The sequence below is a fragment of the Limtongia smithiae genome (assembly GCF_038497785.1).
Source record: "Limtongia smithiae strain NRRL Y-17922 unplaced genomic scaffold V1518scaffold_5, whole genome shotgun sequence".
NCBI lineage: Eukaryota > Fungi > Ascomycota > Lipomycetes > Lipomycetales > Lipomycetaceae > Limtongia > Limtongia smithiae.
Genome location: NW_027117626.1, coordinates 493905 through 514050, shown reverse-complemented (window position 1 = coordinate 514050; position 20146 = coordinate 493905). Strand labels below are relative to the sequence as shown.

The 20146-nt window shown below is 53.2% G+C and overlaps 7 protein-coding genes across 7 annotated transcripts; 4 read left to right on the top strand and 3 right to left on the bottom strand.

The window, feature by feature from the left end:
• Window positions 1–135: 135 nt before the first annotated feature.
• On the top strand, window positions 136–843 carry V1518DRAFT_259917 (uncharacterized protein). Its single transcript, XM_066901013.1, has 2 exons — window positions 136–431; window positions 486–843. Exons 1-2 carry the CDS (start codon window positions 381–383, stop codon window positions 792–794), a joined length of 360 nt encoding a protein of 119 aa, XP_066759867.1. The 5' UTR covers window positions 136–380; the 3' UTR covers window positions 795–843.
• V1518DRAFT_455633 (uncharacterized protein) lies at window positions 733–3234 on the bottom strand. Its single transcript, XM_066906553.1, has 2 exons — window positions 2536–3234; window positions 733–2479 (listed from the first exon to the last, which is right to left on the bottom strand). The coding sequence occupies exons 1-2, from the start codon at window positions 2902–2904 to the stop codon at window positions 893–895; spliced, it is 1956 nt and encodes a 651-aa protein (XP_066759866.1). The 5' UTR covers window positions 2905–3234; the 3' UTR covers window positions 733–892.
• Window positions 3235–3355: 121 nt separating this feature from the next.
• On the top strand, window positions 3356–7079 carry V1518DRAFT_416088 (uncharacterized protein). The gene is made up of 3 exons (XM_066903967.1): window positions 3356–3603; window positions 3657–3742; window positions 3798–7079. The coding sequence occupies exons 1-3, from the start codon at window positions 3387–3389 to the stop codon at window positions 6990–6992; spliced, it is 3498 nt and encodes a 1165-aa protein (XP_066759865.1). The 5' UTR covers window positions 3356–3386; the 3' UTR covers window positions 6993–7079.
• V1518DRAFT_416086 (integral membrane protein S linking to the trans Golgi network-domain-containing protein) lies at window positions 7000–8154 on the bottom strand. The gene is made up of 2 exons (XM_066903966.1): window positions 7669–8154; window positions 7000–7619 (listed from the first exon to the last, which is right to left on the bottom strand). Exons 1-2 carry the CDS (start codon window positions 7929–7931, stop codon window positions 7214–7216), a joined length of 669 nt encoding a protein of 222 aa, XP_066759864.1. The 5' UTR covers window positions 7932–8154; the 3' UTR covers window positions 7000–7213.
• Window positions 8155–8157: 3 nt separating this feature from the next.
• On the bottom strand, window positions 8158–9924 carry V1518DRAFT_416085 (phosphatase 2C-like domain-containing protein). The gene has a single exon (XM_066903965.1). The coding sequence runs from the start codon at window positions 9717–9719 to the stop codon at window positions 8487–8489; it is 1233 nt and encodes a 410-aa protein (XP_066759863.1). The 5' UTR covers window positions 9720–9924; the 3' UTR covers window positions 8158–8486.
• Window positions 9925–13634: 3710 nt separating this feature from the next.
• Window positions 13635–15325, top strand: V1518DRAFT_437784 (major facilitator superfamily domain-containing protein; the record flags this gene model as incomplete). Its single annotated transcript, XM_066906338.1, has 5 exons — window positions 13635–13708; window positions 13757–13809; window positions 13864–14117; window positions 14170–14342; window positions 14395–15325. 5 exons carry the CDS (start codon window positions 13635–13637, stop codon window positions 15323–15325), a joined length of 1485 nt encoding a protein of 494 aa, XP_066759862.1.
• A 317-nt stretch (window positions 15326–15642) lies between these two features.
• On the top strand, window positions 15643–17301 carry V1518DRAFT_437783 (uncharacterized protein; the record flags this gene model as incomplete). Its single annotated transcript, XM_066906337.1, has 1 exon — window positions 15643–17301. The coding sequence occupies one exon, from the start codon at window positions 15643–15645 to the stop codon at window positions 17299–17301; it is 1659 nt and encodes a 552-aa protein (XP_066759861.1).
• Between the last annotated feature and the right edge of the window lie 2845 nt (window positions 17302–20146).

Below are 20146 nucleotides of genomic sequence, written 5' to 3'. Positions count from 1 at the left end.
GAGCCGCATCGGCCGCGGCTTAACATCTCCACAAAATGATTCACCGTCCCACGCTCCAGCGCTCTAAGACGTGGCGAATCATGGTTGAAGTAAGCAAGCCGATGATCAGGCTTATCAAGAAGATATCTTGTCAGCAATCTCTCATATTTGTTGTCTCTGGCCGATAGCTGTTCTTCGTGGATACACCAAAAATGAAGTACCGAATTTCCGTGGCGGATTCTCCACATGCCCCACATCGATTAACGCAGCGAACTGGACTTCAAAGTCCAAGCAGGCCAAAATGATACCCCATCTTTGTTTTATTCGTACAGGTTATATATTTGCGCCGGCCGCCGGTTTGATTTGAATACCCCTCGCGTCTTGTGCGCCGCCCGCTCACAATGGAAGCTCTACCCACGTTTATGGTCTACCTGCCCGACAAGCCTGAAGCGGTATGTCTGTTCTCGCTTGAATATGCAACCCACCAACCCTGACGATTATTTTAGCTCGGTTCTCGCGCAGCAAAAGCATCCCAACATGCCGCGCACATCAAAGAACTGATTGACTCCGGCGTGCTCGCGCTAGGCGGCCCCTTCTTTCCTGATGGCACAGACATCACTGCGACGACGCTGCCGAGCGCAGTCGGGTCATTGCTCATTGTCCGTGCAAAGACCGCTGAAGAGGTGTGGACGACTCTACGCGAGGACGCGTTTGCCGACTTGTGGGACTTTTCCAAGGCTGTTGTTCTTCCGGTTAGTTGCGATATGTATATTATTATTCTGGTGCAAGCGGCTAAAACTTCTAGATCATCGTGAGACACTCAAATCTATAAGCCTGGAGACTAAGAAATCTTTGTCTCTATCTCTTAACTAAATGCAGAACCCATGATATTATGTACCCACACTTAAGCCACCTACTCAAAGCCGTATTGAGCCCAATCAATATCCAACAGATACAAACTCAGATCATCTTCGCCTGGCGGCATGGAAGACACCTGCAATGGAGTCATAAACCGCTGTATCTGCATCGCACTTCCGTCGACCAAAGTGTCGCTGACACTCGAAGATACCGTGCACGCGCAAGCAGAAGACGCATCATTGCATTCAAAAATGCCAGCAGTGTTCTCATCATTCCGCAGCTTCTTCGAGATTAGATTCTGGATCCTAAAAATCGCGTTCCATTGTAACCGAGCATACTCAGAAAGCTCGTTCGAACGCATGAATCTCGCACGCGCTAGTGTTTCTTCAACGAGTTGGACACGGGGATCGACGCCGTCTTGTTGTAACTCTTCTTCGTCGCGGTCGTTGATCGCCTCGTTTGGATTCTGACAGATGTCCCGCAAAACGATGTTTAGGCCATGTAATGGCTGTGCCAGGCGGACGTACCACAGGAATTCAAGGCAATCAGGAAGCCTCGAGTACTCGAGATGAAGTCGCAGCATTTTCATGGCGGCTTTGACAACGTCGACGCGGTTGAACGACCAGCCTTCAAAGTTTGGATGATATAGCATCATATATGCCCGCGATGAGAGTAGGCTGAGATACTTGATTGCCAGTCTTTGAATAGTTTGAAGGGCTGATAATGAGGTTTCTGCGTGCCGCGTTGCAAACGTCATTGCTGAAATCCGCTCAATCCGATTCGTCATGTCTTTCCTGAAATCTTCGACTTCCAAAGATAACCTCTGAAAGGTCGAGTTCTTGATTTTACTGATCCCGTAGATTTCGTTTAACTGGTTTGACAAACATCTTGTGGCGAGATATTTTCCATTGGCAAGTACTTGTGCGAGAACTTCCTCTTCATAGTCAAAATCCTCTTCCGGCAACTGAACATCGTAGTTATCAGTCTGTGTGATCGACGGCAGCCCTTGCCATACGGAGCCATTTACGTCCAAACAAATTAAATGCCACCACACCGCTCGTCGAAGTCTCGAGTCCACAGGATCCAACCGCATATTTGCAAACAACGACGGATCACGGTGCATTCCCATCAGCTGTGCTGCGCGGACAAAGCGCGCAATTTCGCCGTTTGTATCGACAGAATATACCCGGCTGACGCAAATTTGCAGCATAGAAGCGCCAACCAAACACAGAAGAGAAGGCCGTTTCGCAAAGTCGCATATCTTGAGTGCTAGTTCGGCACCGTGCTGGTACATGGCTATTTCTGTGTCATAGGGGCTCGAGTCTCGAAGAATACTCTCTCCCGGAACGTACTTTATGCGATCCGCTCTACTTGTCGTGGCTAAGAAGAACACTGCAAACATGACACACGCAAAATGTGATAAACTACTGCTGGTAGGGTAAGTATCCCAGAATTCCTTGTACCGTCGGATAATATCACGCCGTTCGAACATGGGTGCAAATGGTTGAACGTGTCGCAGGTATTCGTCGAACAGCTCGTCGGCAGCCCGCCGGGGCGGTAAGTATTTGCTGAGCTCGTACATGTGGTCGCTAGTCGACGAGACGCTATTGGCCGAGCCATGATCCAGGATGTCATCAATTTCCTATTCCAAAGCGTCAGTAACTCTGCGCGAGCAATAAGAACTTGAGACTAACGTACGTCAAACATGGCACCCCAATGCGCCAGCGTAGCATATCGTGACTCTCCAGTAAACTTATCCACCGAAAGAAAACCAAATATCTTCTCTTCTTGCTCTTCGAGCTTCACCACTGGCGTCTTAGACTCCTCTAGCCGAGGCTTCCGAGCGTCTGCAACAACAGAAGTTCTGTACTCGCACTTGATATTCAGCGCTTCGCACTGCGCGCACTGTGGCGTCACCTTGTTGCATTTAACTTTCCTTCTGTAGCAAGATAGGCAGCTTGTAATTGTGCGCGTTCGTGTGATTCTCGTGCTGCCGCCGTCGTAGATGGGAAACTTTGACTCGAATCTGCTGCCGTCATAGCTGTTCTTTCGTTTGCAACACGACATGTTCGTTCGCGAAGCTGAGCACCCGATTTAGCTTGTAGATTAAGATGAATAACGCAGGGACACTCAACACGATCAAGCCGGTCAATAGATGGTGACGAGCAATTATCCGGCCCGCAGGGAGAGAGATAACTAAGTCACAACGTGGTGTGTAATCAAGTCCCGCGAAATTGATACAGGCTCGACCGCCGGTTTCTTCGTAGGAAAATGTCCTAATTCCGCAGATTCAGTAACCGCCAAGTCGTAATAGTAATCTACTCGTCCGCGTAGAAGAAAGAGAATCTCTCGGAGAGTCTTGGTGGTCACGCCGTGACGGCGGTCTTTACAGTGGCCACTCGAATGTGGAGTTAACCGAGCCGCGGGGATAGGGCATAATGAGCCGCACGGTCCTCTAAACCTTATTTGCCAAAAATTTTTGAGAACTCCCAACGACGATCGTATCACGAAGTCTCCTCTTCCCTCTCTCACCGACAACAGCAGTTGCCATGGTCTCGTTCAATACCGTCGAACGGGAGAAATACTTCCGAAATCCGCCGGCCGACAAGTCGGCGTTTCCGGCGCTCGCGGAGGCCGTGGCGCCACATATTGGGTCGTTCAACGCCCTAACAACAAACGGATTGCTTGACCGAGCAGTGCAGGATATCGGCGAGAAGACAGTTTTCGACAGCAATGATCCTGAGCGACGAGGAAACAAGATTACTTGTATGCTGTGTGATATGTTTTGCAGTGCGGAGCGAGACTGATTGTGCGGGCAGACCGGGTTGACACAGTTCAAATTCTGAAGCCGACTCTATCGACTAGAGACAAATCTTCCATCAACAGACGTGTATATCCGGCAGAGGTATATCGACCATTATTGTCAATTGCTGACATATTCATGTCTAATCTTTATTCAGTGCCGTGAACGACACGCCACGTATAGGGCGCGCATGATCCTAAAATTCACCTACCGAGTGAACGATGGTCCCCTGCAATCCGAGAACCGAGAAGCCGGACATATCCCCATCATGCTCAAGTCTAACCGGTGCCATCTCGAAAAGCTGTCGCCTTTGGAAATGATCCAGTGTAAGGAAGAGTCGGAGGAATTGGGCGGATATTTTATCGTGAACGGCATTGAAAAAATTATTCGCATGCTCATCGTGCAGCGACGAAACCACCCAATGGCTATCGTGCGCCCGTCGTTCACTAGTAGAGGAGCCACGTACAGTCAGTTTGGCATACAGATCCGTGCTGTCCGACCAGACCAGACTTCGCAGACCAACGTCCTGCACTATCTAACCGACGGAAACGTTACTTTCAGATTCTCCTGGAGAAAGAACGAATACCTCGTGCCACTCATGATGATTTTGAAGGCATTAGTGAGTACCAACGATAAGGAGATTTTTGACGGCATAGTCGGCAAGGACACGCATAACAGTTTCTTGACGGATCGTCTTGAATTGCTTCTACGAACTTACAAGGTGTACAACTTGTATTCCAAGGAAGAAACGCTTGCCCATCTTGGAGACAAGTTCCGCGTGGTCATGGGCGCTTCTCTTGACAAGACTGACGTCGAAGTCGGGCAAGAGTTTCTGCGCAGAGTTGTGCTGGTGCACTTAAAGAATGGCCAGGACAAGTTCCGCTTGCTGCTCTTCATGGTTCGCAAGCTCTACGCCCTAGTCGCTGGCGACTGTGCTCCTGACAATCCAGATGCCACTCAGCATCAGGAGGTTCTTCTCGGCGGATTTCTTTACGGAATGGTTATCAAGGAGAAGATCGAAGAGTACATGCTTTCGTTCGCTGCACAGATTACAAGTGATGTCGGCCGTAACCAGCCTGTGAACTTTACGGATTCAAAGTACATTTCGAAAGTATTTAGCCGGATCAACGAGAACATCGGCACTAAGCTGCAATACTTTTTGTCTACTGGAAATTTGTTGTCACAATCTGGTCTTGATCTCCAACAGGCCTCTGGGTACACTGTGGTTGCTGAGAAGATCAACTTCTATCGGTTCATTTCCCATTTTCGGATGGTGCATCGTGGATCCTTCTTCGCGCAACTGAAGACAACAACCGTGCGAAAGCTATTACCAGAAAGTTGGGGCTTCCTGTGCCCCGTGCACACGCCAGATGGATCGCCTTGCGGTTTACTGAACCATCTTGCGCACAAGTGCATTATCTCCACCGAAGCTGTTGACGTGTCTGTCATTCCAGAACTGGTCAGAGGTCTCGGCGTGAGCTCGCCTCTTGTCAACTCGTCAGGACCGGAAGTGTGCTGCGTGCAGTTGGATGGCGCGATTATCGGATGGTGTTCGCACAAGACTGCGAAGCGGGTAGCGGATTCACTTCGGTTTTGGAAGGTTGAGGGGTCGCATGGTGTTCATAAGGATCTTGAGATTGGGCTCGTGCCGCCTTCTCATGGTGGCCAGTATCCTGGTCTATTCTTGTTCTCTTCACAGGCGCGTATGCTGCGACCGGTGAAGTACTTGCCACTTGGTAAGGAAGATATTGTCGGCCCGTTCGAGCAAGTCTACATGGATATCGCATGTACGCCGAAGGAGATCACATCGGGATTGCACACCCACGTCGAGTACTCGCCGACGAATATTTTATCAATACTCGCTAACTTGACCCCGTTTTCGGATTTCAACCAGTCGCCGCGAAATATGTACCAGTGCCAGATGAGTAAACAGACTATGGGCACTCCCGGAACCGCACTAAGGTACCGCTCTGACAACAAGCTGTACCGCCTACAGACAGGGCAAACTCCGGTTGTCAAGGCGAAGCTTTACGACGATTATGGCATGGACAACTTTCCCAACGGCATGAACGCAGTAGTTGCTGTTATCTCGTACACGGGCTATGATATGGACGATGCAATGATCTTGAACAAGTCTGCGCACGAGCGAGGCTTTGGATACGGCACGGTTATTAAGGTGGAGAAGATTGATCTTAGCGAGAAGCGGAGCCGCGGTGAGCCTGTAACTCAACGATTTGGATTCGGTTCGGATGACTGGCCAGAAGAGTGGAGAGAGAAGATTGACTCAGACGGATTACCGATTGTCGGAGTCCTGCTTGAGCAAGGCGATCCAATGGCTGCGTACTTCGACGAGAACCTGGGACGTACAAAGGTCATGTCGTACAAATCTTCTGAGCCTGCGTTTGTTGAGGAAGTGCGTTTGCTTGGCGACGACGCGGACAAGGAGTTCCAATCAATCTCAGTGAAGCTTCGCATCACTCGGTCACCGGTTATTGGCGACAAGTTTTCCTCGCGTCACGGGCAGAAAGGTGTGTGCTCGCAAAAGTACCCGACCGTCGACATGCCGTTCACCGAGTCGGGCATGCAACCGGATATCATCATCAACCCGCACGCTTTCCCCTCCCGCATGACGATCGGTATGTTCGTTGAGAGTCTTGCGGGAAAGGCTGGGGCGCTGCACGGCATTGCGCAAGACTCGACGCCGTTCCAGTTCAACGAGGAGAACATCGCGGCGGATCACTTTGGTAAGCAGCTCGCGGCCGCGGGGTATAATTACCACGGCAACGAGCCTATGTACAGTGGCATCACCGGCGAGGAGTTCAAGGCGGACATCTACATCGGCGTGGTATACTACCAGCGTCTGCGTCACATGGTCAACGACAAGTACCAGGTGCGTTCGACTGGCCCGGTGAACAGTCTTACGATGCAACCAGTCAAGGGCCGTAAGCGGTCCGGCGGTATTCGTATTGGCGAGATGGAGCGCGACGCGTTGATCGCTCACGGAACGTCGTTCTTGCTTCAGGATCGTCTCCTGAACTGCAGTGACTACACCCAGGCGAACATATGCCGTGACTGCGGTTTATTATTGTCTGCGGTTACCACCGTGCCCTCTGTCGGCAGCTTCGCCGAGGTGCGCTGTCTGCGATGCGCAAAGCGACTTAGCAGCGCCGCCGGTAACGCGGTGGCAACAACCACGAGCAGTAACAAGCAGATTTGGGAAGATGGCGCAGGAAATCAATACACCGGCGGCAGCAACACGACGACAGTCGCGATCCCGTATGTGCTGCGATACCTCGACGTTGAATTGGCAGCCATGGGAGTTCAGATGAAATTCAACGTCACTCCAAAATAGTTTATGTATATATTATTATAAGTGTTTTTTGATTTTTGTTTGCATTAGAGTGTCATAGGTAGTACAGAATAGAACGAAAGTTTTTAGAGTAACCCCCCTTGAGAATGCCTGCCGGAAAATTGAGAAAACGCAATACATGCAGAGTCGCGAGAGAAGGAAACACAAACGCCGTAATTAACAAACTAATCTTATTTAGCAAGATGTCAAGAAACACAGGGGCCTTAGGATTTCTGAAGCAGGGACTGGTTTGTCTGCGCTTCGAGATCCGGCGTCTGATCGACCATCTCGAACTCCTCGGTGGTCGTCGACGTGCTGTGTCGTGTGGATTCAGAGTCATTACGACTAGCCCCCGCGGCGAAGGCTGCTGTGGGTGTGTGTGGTTGCTGTGTGATGGTTGCCGACGTGGTGGCAGGGAAGTATAGCACGCTGAGCTCACGCCACCGGGATGTCCAGGTGCCGAGGGAGAGCATGATGAAAATGGATATAATCTGCATCAGCCACCAGATGACGCTGATTGGGAACGAGGCGGTGTAGAGGGATGTAATGACGAGGTTGATGCCGTGGATGGTGAGGACGAAGTCAAAGACGAGCTTACTCCGACCGACGAAGAGGGTGAGATATAACACACTATAACCAGTTAATCTCTAGATCGCAAAAGACAGCACGGTCAACCTACTTGAAAATCGAATTTAAACACCACACGAGACAAATGGTCCACCCGATTGTGTTATCGATCCTGATACCCCGCCACGAGAGCAGCAGCTCCAGTGTAAACGGCGTACCCGACACCAGGCACGTAAACAGCAGCAGCGCGGCAGCGGTCACGTAGTACAACGACTGCAGAATGCAGATCTGCATCGCGAGCCGCGTGGGCGCGAACGAGTCGTACCGACCCGACGAGCGGGCTGCGCCACGCCGCCGGCGGTCCTTGAGATTCATGATCGTGATATGGGACCGTGAATGTGGCTCGAGTGGTGTATCCGCATGCGACAAGGAAAGGCGTCTGAAAGGACGGGGCCGGCAGGATGAACGAAGTGGCGAGAAACTGCTGACAGTGTGGACCGAGGACAAAGCTGGGGAGATTAAGGCACGACGGTATTGTGCGGCTTTCCGGCGGCTAGGCTTCGTCTTCTATGCAATTTGTCTCCACGACTATCCGCTTCGATTAGTTCAACTAGTTATATTCAAGTTTCTTATTCTATGATACAGAACCATCCGCCAGCGAGCTCTCGAGCCGATGACCCCGAGCTTTCTTTGCCCTATTGTCCACGGCCGGCTCTAGTGAATGTGCGTTAAAAATGTACAGATTAGCAGCAATGAAACGAAAGAAAACGCGCAGAAGCAGCATTGCCATTTCAAAAAAAAAAAATCACCCAGACACAACGCCGTCGACATGTAGATAGTATAAGTTAATCGTAGTAGTAGTCAACTCCCAGTGTTCCCAAAGCCCACTTTTTAACAGCCCATATATAACCAAGTTCGTATCAGTGGAGACTATAGCTTCTCCTGTGGTTTTGGCGCAATCGGCTGTTGCACAAACATGACGACGGCTGTGATATCGTCCGGCTTACCGCCGCGGTACAATACCTTCATCTGTCGCTGTGCTTCGCGGGCGAAAGGCCCATCGGTCTTGGGATCGGTGCTAGCCTTGAATGCGGTCTGCACGAGTCGCTTCGCGAGCGTCTCGACACCGGAGTACGGCAAGTCGTTGGACAGCGCGTTGATGTCGCCAGACCGACGATCGACGATCCAGTTGCCTGCGCGGATCATCTCCTCGCACACGATGCGAAGACAGTCGGCGGGAGAGACATTGTCGAGAACGCCATCGGTCACGAAGATGACGACGTCGCCGTGCCGCAGCTTGTGCGTGGATAGGTTTGCATCGCTGGGCTTGTCGTCAAAGTTCTTACCGCCAAATCGGGCGTTTTGCTCGAGAATTCGCTGCGGAATGATTGCGAGCTGATATGGGGCATTGAAGAAGTGCGTCTGAGGATCAGACATGTAGTGAATGTGACCGTCGCGGAAGATGAAGAATCCCGAATCGCCCAAGTTCGCGGCCTGCAAAGTTCCGTTCGCGTGTGCGACGCCGACGCTGGCAGTTGATCCGCCGGCCTTGACCCTACCGCCGGCTTTGATGGCATTGTAGGCTGCGTCTAGCAGCACCAGCGGCGGGAAGGAAAACTTGGAGACGATGCTGCTTGCGTACTCCTCTTGGGAGCCTGTCGTGGCGAGCCGGGAAGCCAGATCGGCCATCGACTCAGCGAGGGAGTGCGAGAACTCGGTTGCGTCAATACCGATCTCGTTCCAACCGCCGACACCGTCGACGACACCGAGCGCGACGGACTCGGAGTCCCGGATTCTCGAGATGAAGAAGGCGTCCTCGCCGGAGTCGGGTCGGGACGATGCCGCCTTGCCGCGCCGTGGCGGACCGCGGTTTTTGGCATGGAACGACGAACTGACTAGGTAGTTAAAGGACGTGCTGGAGGAAGCAGAAGGAGATGCAGACGCGGCCGTGGCGGCGGAGGAATAAGCGGCGGAGGAGCTGGTGGATGCAATGGCGAGGGCGTTGTGTGCGGCGGAGGAAGGGCGGATCATGAAGAGAGGCGCCTGTGGCGCCATGAGGCGTTCCAGGAACGGGTGCTGCAGGCGCCGGAAGGCGAACAGGAGCGCTGCCGTGATGGTGGGGTATGCTGCGACGAGCAGGGAGAATCTGGTTGCGACCGGCATGGCGAGGGAGACAGTTACATCGACGAGACTGGCAGTGGAGAGGGACGACGGTGACGAGGCGGAAGGCGCGGGAGCGCAGGACAGGAAAACCGGCGGCGACAGACGCGACGGACGGTTCTGCGCGGCCGCTTTCTGTGGTGCTCGTGGCTTCGTGCGTCGGGCAGGGCTTCTTCGTCTTACGCTGCTCAGAAAAACTTGTTGCTTCCGAGCACACACTACGAAGTTCAAAATGCCGGCCTCGGATTGGCGGACGCGCAGCCACAGCACCGCCGCACTTATGCCGGTGGCAACGGCTTCTCACGGGTTCTTTAGAGTTCTCGGAATAGCCCATTCTTGCGCGGCGCACAGCCAGTGGTCAAACTCTATCGTCTCCGCGCGCCGTCCTCCGTCGGGTCTCTGCGGAACGCCGGATGCCGCCATCCGCCAGCTGGTTCTCGTCCCCGGCGCTTCCGCAGGTCTAAGACTCGCAGGCACGGCGCCTGCCTGCGTCGTCTGTAATTGACCCGCTCTCTAATGTCCACGCCTGGTTCAAGCCGAAACTGCTGAGTTCCAGCGCATGCATATATTTTCAACCGTACGTAGCTCGCAACGGCAGAAGTCCAATTTTGCCGACAGCATCTCACGTGACTCTCGGTAACCCTATCCCGATGCTAGTAGAAGCGCCCGCTAATTGCCGGAGTCTGCTTCGCCTCGATCTCGAAGTGTCAGCGCTCACTTCTCGAAGTCGTCTCTTGCCGCCGTATAGTGATCTTGTCGCTAAAATGTTCATTCTTGTGTTTAATTAATGTCAAGTGTCAGCGGGGGTTCCCAAAAGTTGATCGCTTGTTACCGTGTCAAGAGACACTAATGTCGAGCCCCTGATTACTATTATGGTACTGGCACCACGAGCAGAATTATCATGTGGGACCGTCTAGCTCTGCGGGACACTACCCATTATAATGTAGGTCCGCTCTCCGGCTCACACCCGCAGACATCCCGTGATCCGAGAAACCTTGTCCCGCTAGCAGCGGATTTTTCCAGCTAGTCTTCTCACACTTGAAGCCGCTCAGCATGGTCTAGATTTCTAAATGACTAATCGGGCGTAGTTGCGTTCAATTAAAGATGTCGGCAGCGCTACTTCAACATTTAGGCATTTGTGCTCTCTATGCAGTCTGGGCGATCGCTGCTTAACACCGAATGTCCTCACATGTGCATTGCGCCGATGGTCGAACGAGCAGCCTAATATGCAACATGACTGTTTGCGTCCGGCCAGTAGTTCTTCCAGTATTCTAGTGTGATTCCATAGTTGAGTGGTTGCGTTGACTCTACGTTCGAACTATGCCCTAACTTGTCACCTGGCGAGACCGACGTGTCGCGTGCGTGCGGGCTAGTTGTTGACTGCGACATTCCGACTGCAGATGAGCATAGAGCGGGTCTGGCATGATCATGACGCAGAGATCCATGTACATGTATCTTTCACTTCGTAGTCATACCGGGAATGGAGCTATGTCGTGCTGAAGGGTACCTGGTTGTCAAGAGTACAATCTGCCCACGGGAACAGGTATTCCTTAGAGTCAATCTGGAATGATCGAATGGCCTTTCAATATTGAGATACATGGCATGAATGCACACATAGGTTGTGGTAGCGCATAGGGTAGAGCTCAGTCGGTGTAGCACGGCAGGATCCGCGGTGATGCAGTCTGAAGTCGACACGGAACAAAAGACAGAGGGATAGGAGGCTGCGGGAGGATCTCTACTGGCCGGGTCGCTACTTTTCGACTCGTCTTATTGTCCGATACGTGAGTTCGTTAGCCAAGCGAAACCGGTACTTCGCGACACGGACTTGCGGCATCTACCGTCTACTTGCCAAAACGTTCACACAGATGGCACCTCTGACCAGAAGTTTCTACGGCTGAAGTGCTCGAGCTCGCAACCTTGCCTGCGCCGTGCGTATTGTGCACCATGGGTCATGGATGGACGAGCGCGAGCAATTAGTCATCCAAGTTAAGACCTACAAGTGCGGGTCCGCCATGCGTCCTCTTACCAAGTAGTGTGAAGTTCGGTCAGGCCGGTTGTGCAGTAACCCCGTCTCGCGGTAACGCACAAAATTATGTCATGTTCGCGCCTTACCTTTCGGCTGTGCTTTCTCGCCTGGCCGCAGTACGGCACAGCTAAACTATCTCGAGAATGACTGTTTCGGGTGTGATCACAGCAATGCGTGAGATCGCCCCTTCATGCGTATTGTGAGGATTGGGTTTCTACGGGGCATTTTGGTTCTTATCGTGCGGACAGCGGCTTCCGTTTGTTGCTGGTCCCTGTTACGAGCCATCTGTTGGTCAAAGGGACCTCCGACTTTCGACCTGCATGCGCCCCTCCGCCCCCCTTACTTCACGCCTCTCTGCACCTGCGCCAAGTAGTGCCTGCGCGCAGCAGTCTGCATCAGCGCATACCAGGACTGTAGCGAGCGAATCTTAGCTTAATCAAGGAGCCTGGAGCTGTCGGAGCTGGTCAAAGTATTAAAAGTGCAGCGCTGGCGAGTTCGCACGTGCAACTGCAGCCCAGGGATGCGCACGGATGATACCCGACCGCAGAGTCAGAGCCTAACGGCGCAAGCCGAGAGGTACCGTGGTCGGACAGAGCCAAATTTGTTGGTACTGGCAGCGCGCACAGTGCAGCGAGTAGGCGGTGCTTATCAAGTTGGCACACTCGATTCACTTTGAGAAGCCAATCGTAGTACAGGATCTGCCGCAGGGGCAGACGACGAGTCGCGGGGTGAAGAAGATTATTGGAGGGTCGTAGTCCGCAGCACGCTGCTGCACGATGTGAATGAGTCTGCGCGGTAAACACCGATACGTCCGGGACGGTCTGAAGCCCTGGAGCTGGCGCTTCACGAACGCCGCTGCGCCTTGGGAGTCGCGCTGTGTGGACAGCTAGCGGCAACCAAAGTTCCGCGCCCTTAATCTTCGAGTCTTTGCAAGCAGGATCTGCTGCTGGCGGGCGGCGTCTAGCGCTCTCATAGCACATTCGCCTCCTCAGCCGTCGCTATTGCGCTGCTGAAATTGAGGAGGCCGCAATTTGGATGCAAGACTCAGGGCGATGGGGCCGTGTGCGCTGCGGGCCACTGCGCGGCCGAGCGTCGCTCCACAGACCACGGACAAGCCCTGTCCCAATTGTCCACCGGCCGCGCCGGCCTGGCCCGTTCGCCGTGGCGCGGAAGCGCTGGTCGCGCGTGGCGTCACCATCGCGCCGATAACACGGTTCACCAACTAACATTCACTTGACAACCTCCTCGCGGCAGAGCCTATCTACGTGCCAGCGTGCGCATCCTCTGACACCGGCGCAGGCTCCAGAACCGCGGAAAACGGCCGGGAATGCAGGATTCGACCGCAACCTCTTCCCGTTCCCTATGCTCCACTTCCGTCCCCTCTCGCTTGTCCAACTCTGTTGTTTATCGTGGACATGTGGTCGTCGCTCTATCGTTCTATATTCTGAAATTTTCGTACTCATTTTGACAGCTCACCAAGGTTTTTGCTGCAGAACTGGACCTCTCCTGGATCGCCTATCAGTACTACTTGGACTGCTCTCTGTCTGTGTCTAGTGTCTACGAATTCAAATCGACGCCACGGCCGCTGCTGTTGTCACCCCCCCCTTTGTTGCAAGCAAGACTGATGCCAAAAGTGACATATCATGTACAGCAGAGCCGCCACTCACTAACATATATAGGACCGGTGACTCCACGGGCTGTCATACCCTTGCATGCTGTCGTCTCTGACTGAGCCATTTCTCAAGCATCTTTCGACTTTGACTGTGTTTGAAATGTTCTTTGGCATGAAGAAGTCCAACGGAGCGGTCGCCTATGAGGATCTACCTCCCATCGTCCTGGAGACTCCGGAGGAGAGTCGTCTGCGCATACGCAGCAAGCACGACAGGATTCTGATGAAGTTCTGGGATGCGTTCGGCAAGACCGGGGAGGAGCGAAGCTTTTTGCTCAAGCTGGATCTGTTTTTGCTGTATGTGAGATTGCGTGCTCATTGACAGTGGTGGGCTAATGATTACAGAGTTTACATTGTACTGTCTTATTTGATTAAGACTCTCGACTCGACAAATTTAGGTATGGTTTCATACTGTATCAAATGATGAAGCGCTCGTTAACGTGTTTCTACAGCCAATGCCTATGTTTCCGGTATGCAGGAGGACCTGGATCTGTACAGTAACCAGTACAACTTATTCACGACATTCTTCTCCATCGGCTACTTCCTGGGCTCCGTTCCATTTCAGATCTTGATCAACAGGATGCGGCCGTCTCTTGTGATCCCGACCATTGAGCTTGTCTGGAGTGGTGTTACTATGGTTACGGCTGCTTGCAAGACCGCAGAGCACATCTACGGTGTTCGCCTTGTTATGGGATTCCTGGAGGCTGTAAGATGTCTTGGCTTTGTCTTGTGTGCGTTCTACGCTAACGACGTCAAAGGCTATTTTTCCTACTTTTAGCCATATTGTTGGAAGTTGGTACTGCCCTGAGGAGCTCGGCAAGCGCTACTCGCTATTCTACATGGCGCAGCCGCTTGCGAACATGTTCTCCGGTTATATCCAGGCCGGCTTGTACACTTCCATGGAGGGCGTTGGCGGTCTTCGCGGATGGAGGTAAGTCACTTGGGTATAAGCTCCAGGCGGCATGGCTGTTAACGGAATGCAGATGGCTGTTCATCATCGACGGTGTTATTTCTGTTCCAATTGCTCTCTATGGCTACTTTGCGCTGCCAGACTACCCGACCGCATGCACCGCACGTTACCTCAACCAGCGTGAGATCGACATTGCTAACCTGCGAATGAGTCGTGCCGGACGCAAACCGCCGGTCAAGATCACAATCAAGAGCTTCTTCAAGGGATGGGGATCGTGGCGTCCCTGGATTTTCGTGCCCCTCTATAACTTGGACTTACTGACGTTCTACTTCACTTACTTCAACCTGTGGCTCGAAGCACTGGGTACGTATACCACGCAGCAGATCAACTTGATCCCGACTGGTGGCTACGCGGTTGCGCTTGTGTCTGGATACGTGTTTGGCAGCCTGTCTGATTACTTCCAGACGCGCTGGCCATTCTGGGCGTTCATTGTGTTGCTCAAGTTCATCGGCAGCACGATCCTTGCGGTATGGAACGTCGGCTTCCACGTCAAGATGTTTGGCTTCATGATCGGATACGTCGGCTACGCTGGATTCCCTCTCATGCTGACATGGGCGGCGGAATCGTTCCAGGACGATGCGCAGTCGCGTGGTGTCATGGTCGGCTTCGGTAACACCGTGAACATGGTCTTTTCTTTCTGGTGGGGTCTTGTGGTATGGCCTGCCGTGGAGGCGCCGACGTACAAAGTTGGCTACCGCTTAATATCGCCCATGTGCGCACTCGAGCTGACGTTCATTGGCATCTTTTTCTTCATGCTGAAGCGAGAACGACGGCTGCGCGGTATGGTGCTGAATGAGTATGGTCTTGTGGTTGAGACGGCAGAGCTCGAGAGCCGCATAGAGGAGGGCGATGCGAAGTCTCTGGAGAGTGCTGCGGCTGAGGCCCGGGAACTCGCGGAAGCGAAGAAGGGTGAGTTCGTTACTGTCATGGCCGAGAAGGTCTGATGGGGAAAACTCGTGTATGGCGTTGTATTGTGCCTGTAAGTAGATAGTCGCGGTGAATAGAAATCCCCGATGAACCGCAGTGAAATATAATTTCATTCGAGCGGCGATAGCGAGAACGCCGCGACGCCACGCGCCCACACTAATCGTTCGCTGCGGCGAATCAGCACGTCCCTGGCAACAAAATGGCCCCGCACTTCGGTCTATCTCAACTAGCATCTCTCCAAGCCTTGCGCTTCTATTCATTAGCAGTTTCACGCCAATCACGCTTGCAGCAGTTCAATTGCTTCAGTAGAAGTTGCCTCCGACATAATTCGACAATGACGACAACCACAACGCTCCCGAAGACGCCGGTACTTGCCGCAATTGCGGGCCATCCGGCGACAAAGACCGCAATCATCCACAACTCATCGCGCAAGTCGTTTACGTACAGCTCGCTGCTCTCCGATATTGCGCGCTGGCGCACTGTGCTCTCGAAGCTCGGCGGTGGCGCCAAGGATAAGCGGCTTGCAATCATGGGCGAGAACAGTTACGAGTTCGTGGTGTGCCTCCTCGCTGCGACGTCGTTGCCGGAGACGATCACGGTACCGCTGTGTCCGTCGCACACCGCGCCTGAGATTACGTACCAGTTGAACGACGCGGATTGCTGTGCAATCGTAGCCACGGACCGGTTCCGTGAGAAACTCGCGCCGCTTGTGGATGGTCGCGAGTTTGTCATCTACGAGGACACTGTGTTGCCCGAGGCTACAGGAGAGGTTGTTCTCGAGGAGGACGTCGACGCAGCGATTACCAACGGCAGCGGAATTATTTTGTACACGTCCGGCACGTCGGGGAACCCGAAGGGCGTGATCATCCCGAACGCAACGCTGAGGGCGCAGTCGCTTTCGCTCATTAAGGCGTGGAAGATCTCGGACGCCGACACGCTGCTGCATACGCTGCCGCTGCACCATATCCATGGCATCCTCAACGGTCTCATGGTGCCTCTCTTCGTCGGCGGTACCGTGCTCTTCCAATTTCCGTTTGCCGCCGCACCCGTTCTCAGCCTTCTCGCACACGAAGATGAGTCCGCGCCAGTAGTTACAATCTACACCGCTGTACCGACCGTGTACTCCCGTCTCGCGACGCTGTACCGCACATTTCCGCCAGAGAAGCAGGCCGAGATCACTGCGGCCGTGTCGAAGAACTTGCAGCTTGTAATGTGCGGCTCCGCTGCGCTTCCCGATCCTTTGCGCGCGGGCTGGGCCGCGCTGTCGGGCGGTCATCCGCAGCTGCTCGAGCGGTACGGCATGACTGAGGTCGGCATGGCGCTCAGCCAGCCGTTAGAAGAAGAGGAGCGCACGAGCGGCAGCGTCGGCAAACCGCTGCCAGGCGTATACGCCAGGCTTGTGGACAAAGACGGCACCGGCAAGGTGTTGTATGAGTCTGTTGGCTGGGAATCCGAGACGTGGGTTGGTGCCTCCAAGCCTGCCAGCGAGGACGACGAGGTGCTCGGCGAGATTGAGTTATCTGGTCCGACTATTTTCGCAGAGTACTGGCGCAAGCCTGAGGCCACCGCGAAATCGTTCGTCACCGATGACAGTGGCCGCAAGTGGTTCCAGACTGGCGATATTGCTGGTGTCGACGGCGCCGGTCGCTGGCGTATCAAGGGCCGCGAGTCGATGGACATCATCAAGTCCGGCGGCGAAAAGCTTTCTGCACTCGAGATCGAACGCGAGATTCTCTCTCTCGAGGGTATCGCCGAGTGCGCGGTCGTCGGCTTGCCCAGCCTGGAGTGGGGCCAGTCCGTCGCGGCTGTGGTCGTCATGGCGGCCGGCTACAAGCCGATCGAGTTTGCAGACCTCAAGTCGCAGCTCAAGCTCCGACTTACTGGATACAAGATTCCCAAGCAGCTCAGAGTTGTGGACACGATCCCGCGAAACCAGATGGGCAAGGTCAACAAGAAGACGCTGGTCAAGCTCGTCTGGCCTGAGATGTTTTAGATGCTTACGAGGTGACGCTTAAAAAATTGGGTGCATGGACGGAGTGGCATTTTTGTAATGATCATATGTGTGCATGCGTCTAGTTACGTGTAAAAAAAATGGCTAAAAACTTTTAATGAATGATAGAGCTTGATGCTCAACTTTAAAAATTGCAAATCAACTTCAGCTGAGAGGTTGCGTCGAGGATCTCATTACGGGACGCGTCGTGGGGTCTTGCGGGTGAACTCCAAAAGTCCCAACTGCACAATCGAGCTGTACACATGTGCACATACGTCGATGCTCCTCCTCCAACATCGCGCCCATTACAATCTCACATTGTTCCTCTCGTTCATATCGCTTGCTCGCTCGTCTTGGTCTCAACGTGAACCAGGAAAGAGAAGAAAATTAGATGTCATACCTTTTGTGTTGCGGATACCGACCGACTTACTTACGTCCTCCGTCCTATAGATGTCCCAGGCAGCGTCCCTGAACGTTCGTACTATTCGCATTTCCTCGAGCATTAAACTATATGTATACCTTCTACCTAATAAGGTGTTGCTTGAATAGATTGATATTGCAATTTTGCATTGTTTGTTGCGTTGTGTCGTATGACAGCCGCGGCGGTATTAACTTGGCCGTTGTCGTATGGCTTTTTGTTTATCTGTTGCTGCTGGACACGACGCGCGTCAGCGTTTCTGATTGATTGGCGCTGGTTTGATATTTTTCCTGTGGATCTGAGTGTTAGTTTGAATTCAAGGGAGGAGGGAAGGAGATGCGTGCCTGATGGCAATTAAATGGTGTTCGCTCGCTGAAGTTGATTCAGACGGTCCTGCTCCATGGATCACGCTTTGCACACGCTCTTGAAGAAGCGGCAGCTTTCATTTTTCTCGCATGAGCTTACAGTGTCAGTTGTCTGAGTCGGTCGCAGAAAGATAGAGAAGGTCGCTTACCAGAAGGCCGCTTACCTGACAGGAGGCATGTCGGCCCAGTGTGGTATTGTGATTGGTAACGGCGCACTGCTACGAATTAGTCGATGCGACAACGAGCTTGTCAGGACTGAAGACGAGCGAGCGAGTAAAGCGATGAGAGCGAACACAGAGAGGACACAAGAACAAGAACACAACAGAGATCGGAGAAATAGCGATGAATAGTGAAGAAATAATGCGTGGATTCTGAGAGAGGGAGACAAGTTGAAAGCGGGCGATGGACGCAACGAAAGGGACGTGCTACGAACCGGGCTGGTGTTGTTTTTGTTTCTTCTCCTTCGCGGGCGCGGCGCGCCCGCGACTGCGGTCTGTGTACGGAGTGGATGTTCTCTGTTTTCTGTTGTGTGCACATGCTGCTGGTCACTGAGGTTCGATTGCTCTATAGAAGTAGCTGATGTCTGCAATTTACTTGGTGAACCGCAGTCAAAACGATGCTACAGCCGTGTGCTTGACGGCGATGCCAGGCTCGGCACGGCACTGTTCTGCCACTGGGCCATCGCAGCGCTGTCCAACGCGAGCGACCGGTCCAGCATCTCGCATGGATTCCACGACCTTCCCCAACCTTCCGGCGCGGTCACAAACGATATCTCGACAGGCATCTTTGAGCTGTTGAGGCGCGTTGTGCGCACTCGCGCTGTGTTTGTGCTACTACAAGCGAGCGCACCCGCTTGTCCCATCCGCCGTGGTTGCTGATCAAGGCCCGCCTGCACGTCTATAAATACCGTCCTTCGCGCCCGCTCTCTATTCGTCCCCGTCGCGCTGCCTTGCACTCTTTGACTCCTCACACACCGTAGGTCACGCCACACCGCGATTACACTTCGACATGCCTTATGCCCGCGAGTATCATAGTCACAGATTGTTCCATTCCTGATCCATTCTTGATGTGGAGCATACTGACAAGTCATGCGGATGACAAGGCCGTGGCACTCCCACTGCCACCGTCATGGCTTGTTTCGTTGCCTAGCTCTTCCCCTCCAACGAACTGTCCCTTCTATAACGAACAGCTGTGTCTTCATTGACAACCACGGCACGTCGGACACTAGCATGTGCCACTAGTCAGCCGACTGCGTTGCGCGGCTGTCTCATATACGACGAGCTCTGGAGCTCCAAAGTCCTCGAAAGGCTTGTCTGGTGTACATATTGCTTCCTCAGGAGGCCTGACCGACCGGCCAGCGCTGCGAGGCACCAGTGGTTGCAGCATACCAGCGGAATATGAGGGGGTATGTTAACGTGGCGGAATGAACTAATGGACATGCAGCCGGCGGGATGTGGACTTGAGCGACCAGACGTACAGCGCAAGACTCTTGGCTCTATCGACGAGGCTTGTCTATATCCATCAGCACGGCGCATATTGTCACAACATGGCGCTCCACATGCATGAAGACACAGCCATGCGCTCTTATATAATAAGCGTAGCATGGATCAATGAGCGAGGCGCACAGTTATCCGCACGGAGGACATAAGACTACACGGAGACTCAGCAATCGACTTCCCATATGCGTGGATCGAAGGCACACAAACTACTCACTGGAGACTAAGATTGTCTCACAGGCCTACAGTACAACGCGGATGGCGTGCGACTTCCTACACATCTGCACCGATATGACACTCGGCTCTATAACAGAACTGTCGACATGGTGAATCCGACAGCCGTGAAGACACCCGATCACAATATGTTCCAACTATGGCTCTCGATTCTGATTTCTGATATCTTGAGTAATGCTGAATACGCGCGGATTTCGAATCACTGGCGACGTTGCTCTCTACCTAGCGCGTCCACTTGTCTGATCCACTGCACCTTAACATGCTTAGCACACGTACTACTTCTAGCAGTTATTACAAGTATCTGCTCGCCCGCTCGGGAGCTTGGGGCGTCAAGA

Bases quoted from the DNA above. Each gene is read 5' to 3' on its own strand.
- V1518DRAFT_259917 (XM_066901013.1), top strand. From the start codon at position 381: ATGGAAGCTCTACCCACGTTTATGGTCTACCTGCCCGACAAGCCTGAA. The intron at 432-485 runs GTATGTCTGTTC...CGATTATTTTAG, and splicing joins TGCCCGACAAGCCTGAAGCG to CTCGGTTCTCGCGCAGCAAA.
- V1518DRAFT_455633 (XM_066906553.1), bottom strand. From the start codon at position 2,904: ATGTCGTGTTGCAAACGAAAGAACAGCTATGACGGCAGCAGATTCGAG. The intron at 2,480-2,535 runs GTACGTTAGTCT...GCTTTGGAATAG, and splicing joins ATTGGGGTGCCATGTTTGAC to GAAATTGATGACATCCTGGA.
- V1518DRAFT_416088 (XM_066903967.1), top strand. From the start codon at position 3,387: ATGGTCTCGTTCAATACCGTCGAACGGGAGAAATACTTCCGAAATCCG. The intron at 3,604-3,656 runs GTATGCTGTGTG...TTGTGCGGGCAG, and splicing joins ACGAGGAAACAAGATTACTT to ACCGGGTTGACACAGTTCAA. The intron at 3,743-3,797 runs GTATATCGACCA...ATCTTTATTCAG, and splicing joins GACGTGTATATCCGGCAGAG to TGCCGTGAACGACACGCCAC.
- V1518DRAFT_416086 (XM_066903966.1), bottom strand. From the start codon at position 7,931: ATGAATCTCAAGGACCGCCGGCGGCGTGGCGCAGCCCGCTCGTCGGGT. The intron at 7,620-7,668 runs GTAGGTTGACCG...AACTGGTTATAG, and splicing joins TGTTTAAATTCGATTTTCAA to TGTGTTATATCTCACCCTCT.
- V1518DRAFT_416085 (XM_066903965.1), bottom strand. From the start codon at position 9,719: ATGCCGGTCGCAACCAGATTCTCCCTGCTCGTCGCAGCATACCCCACC.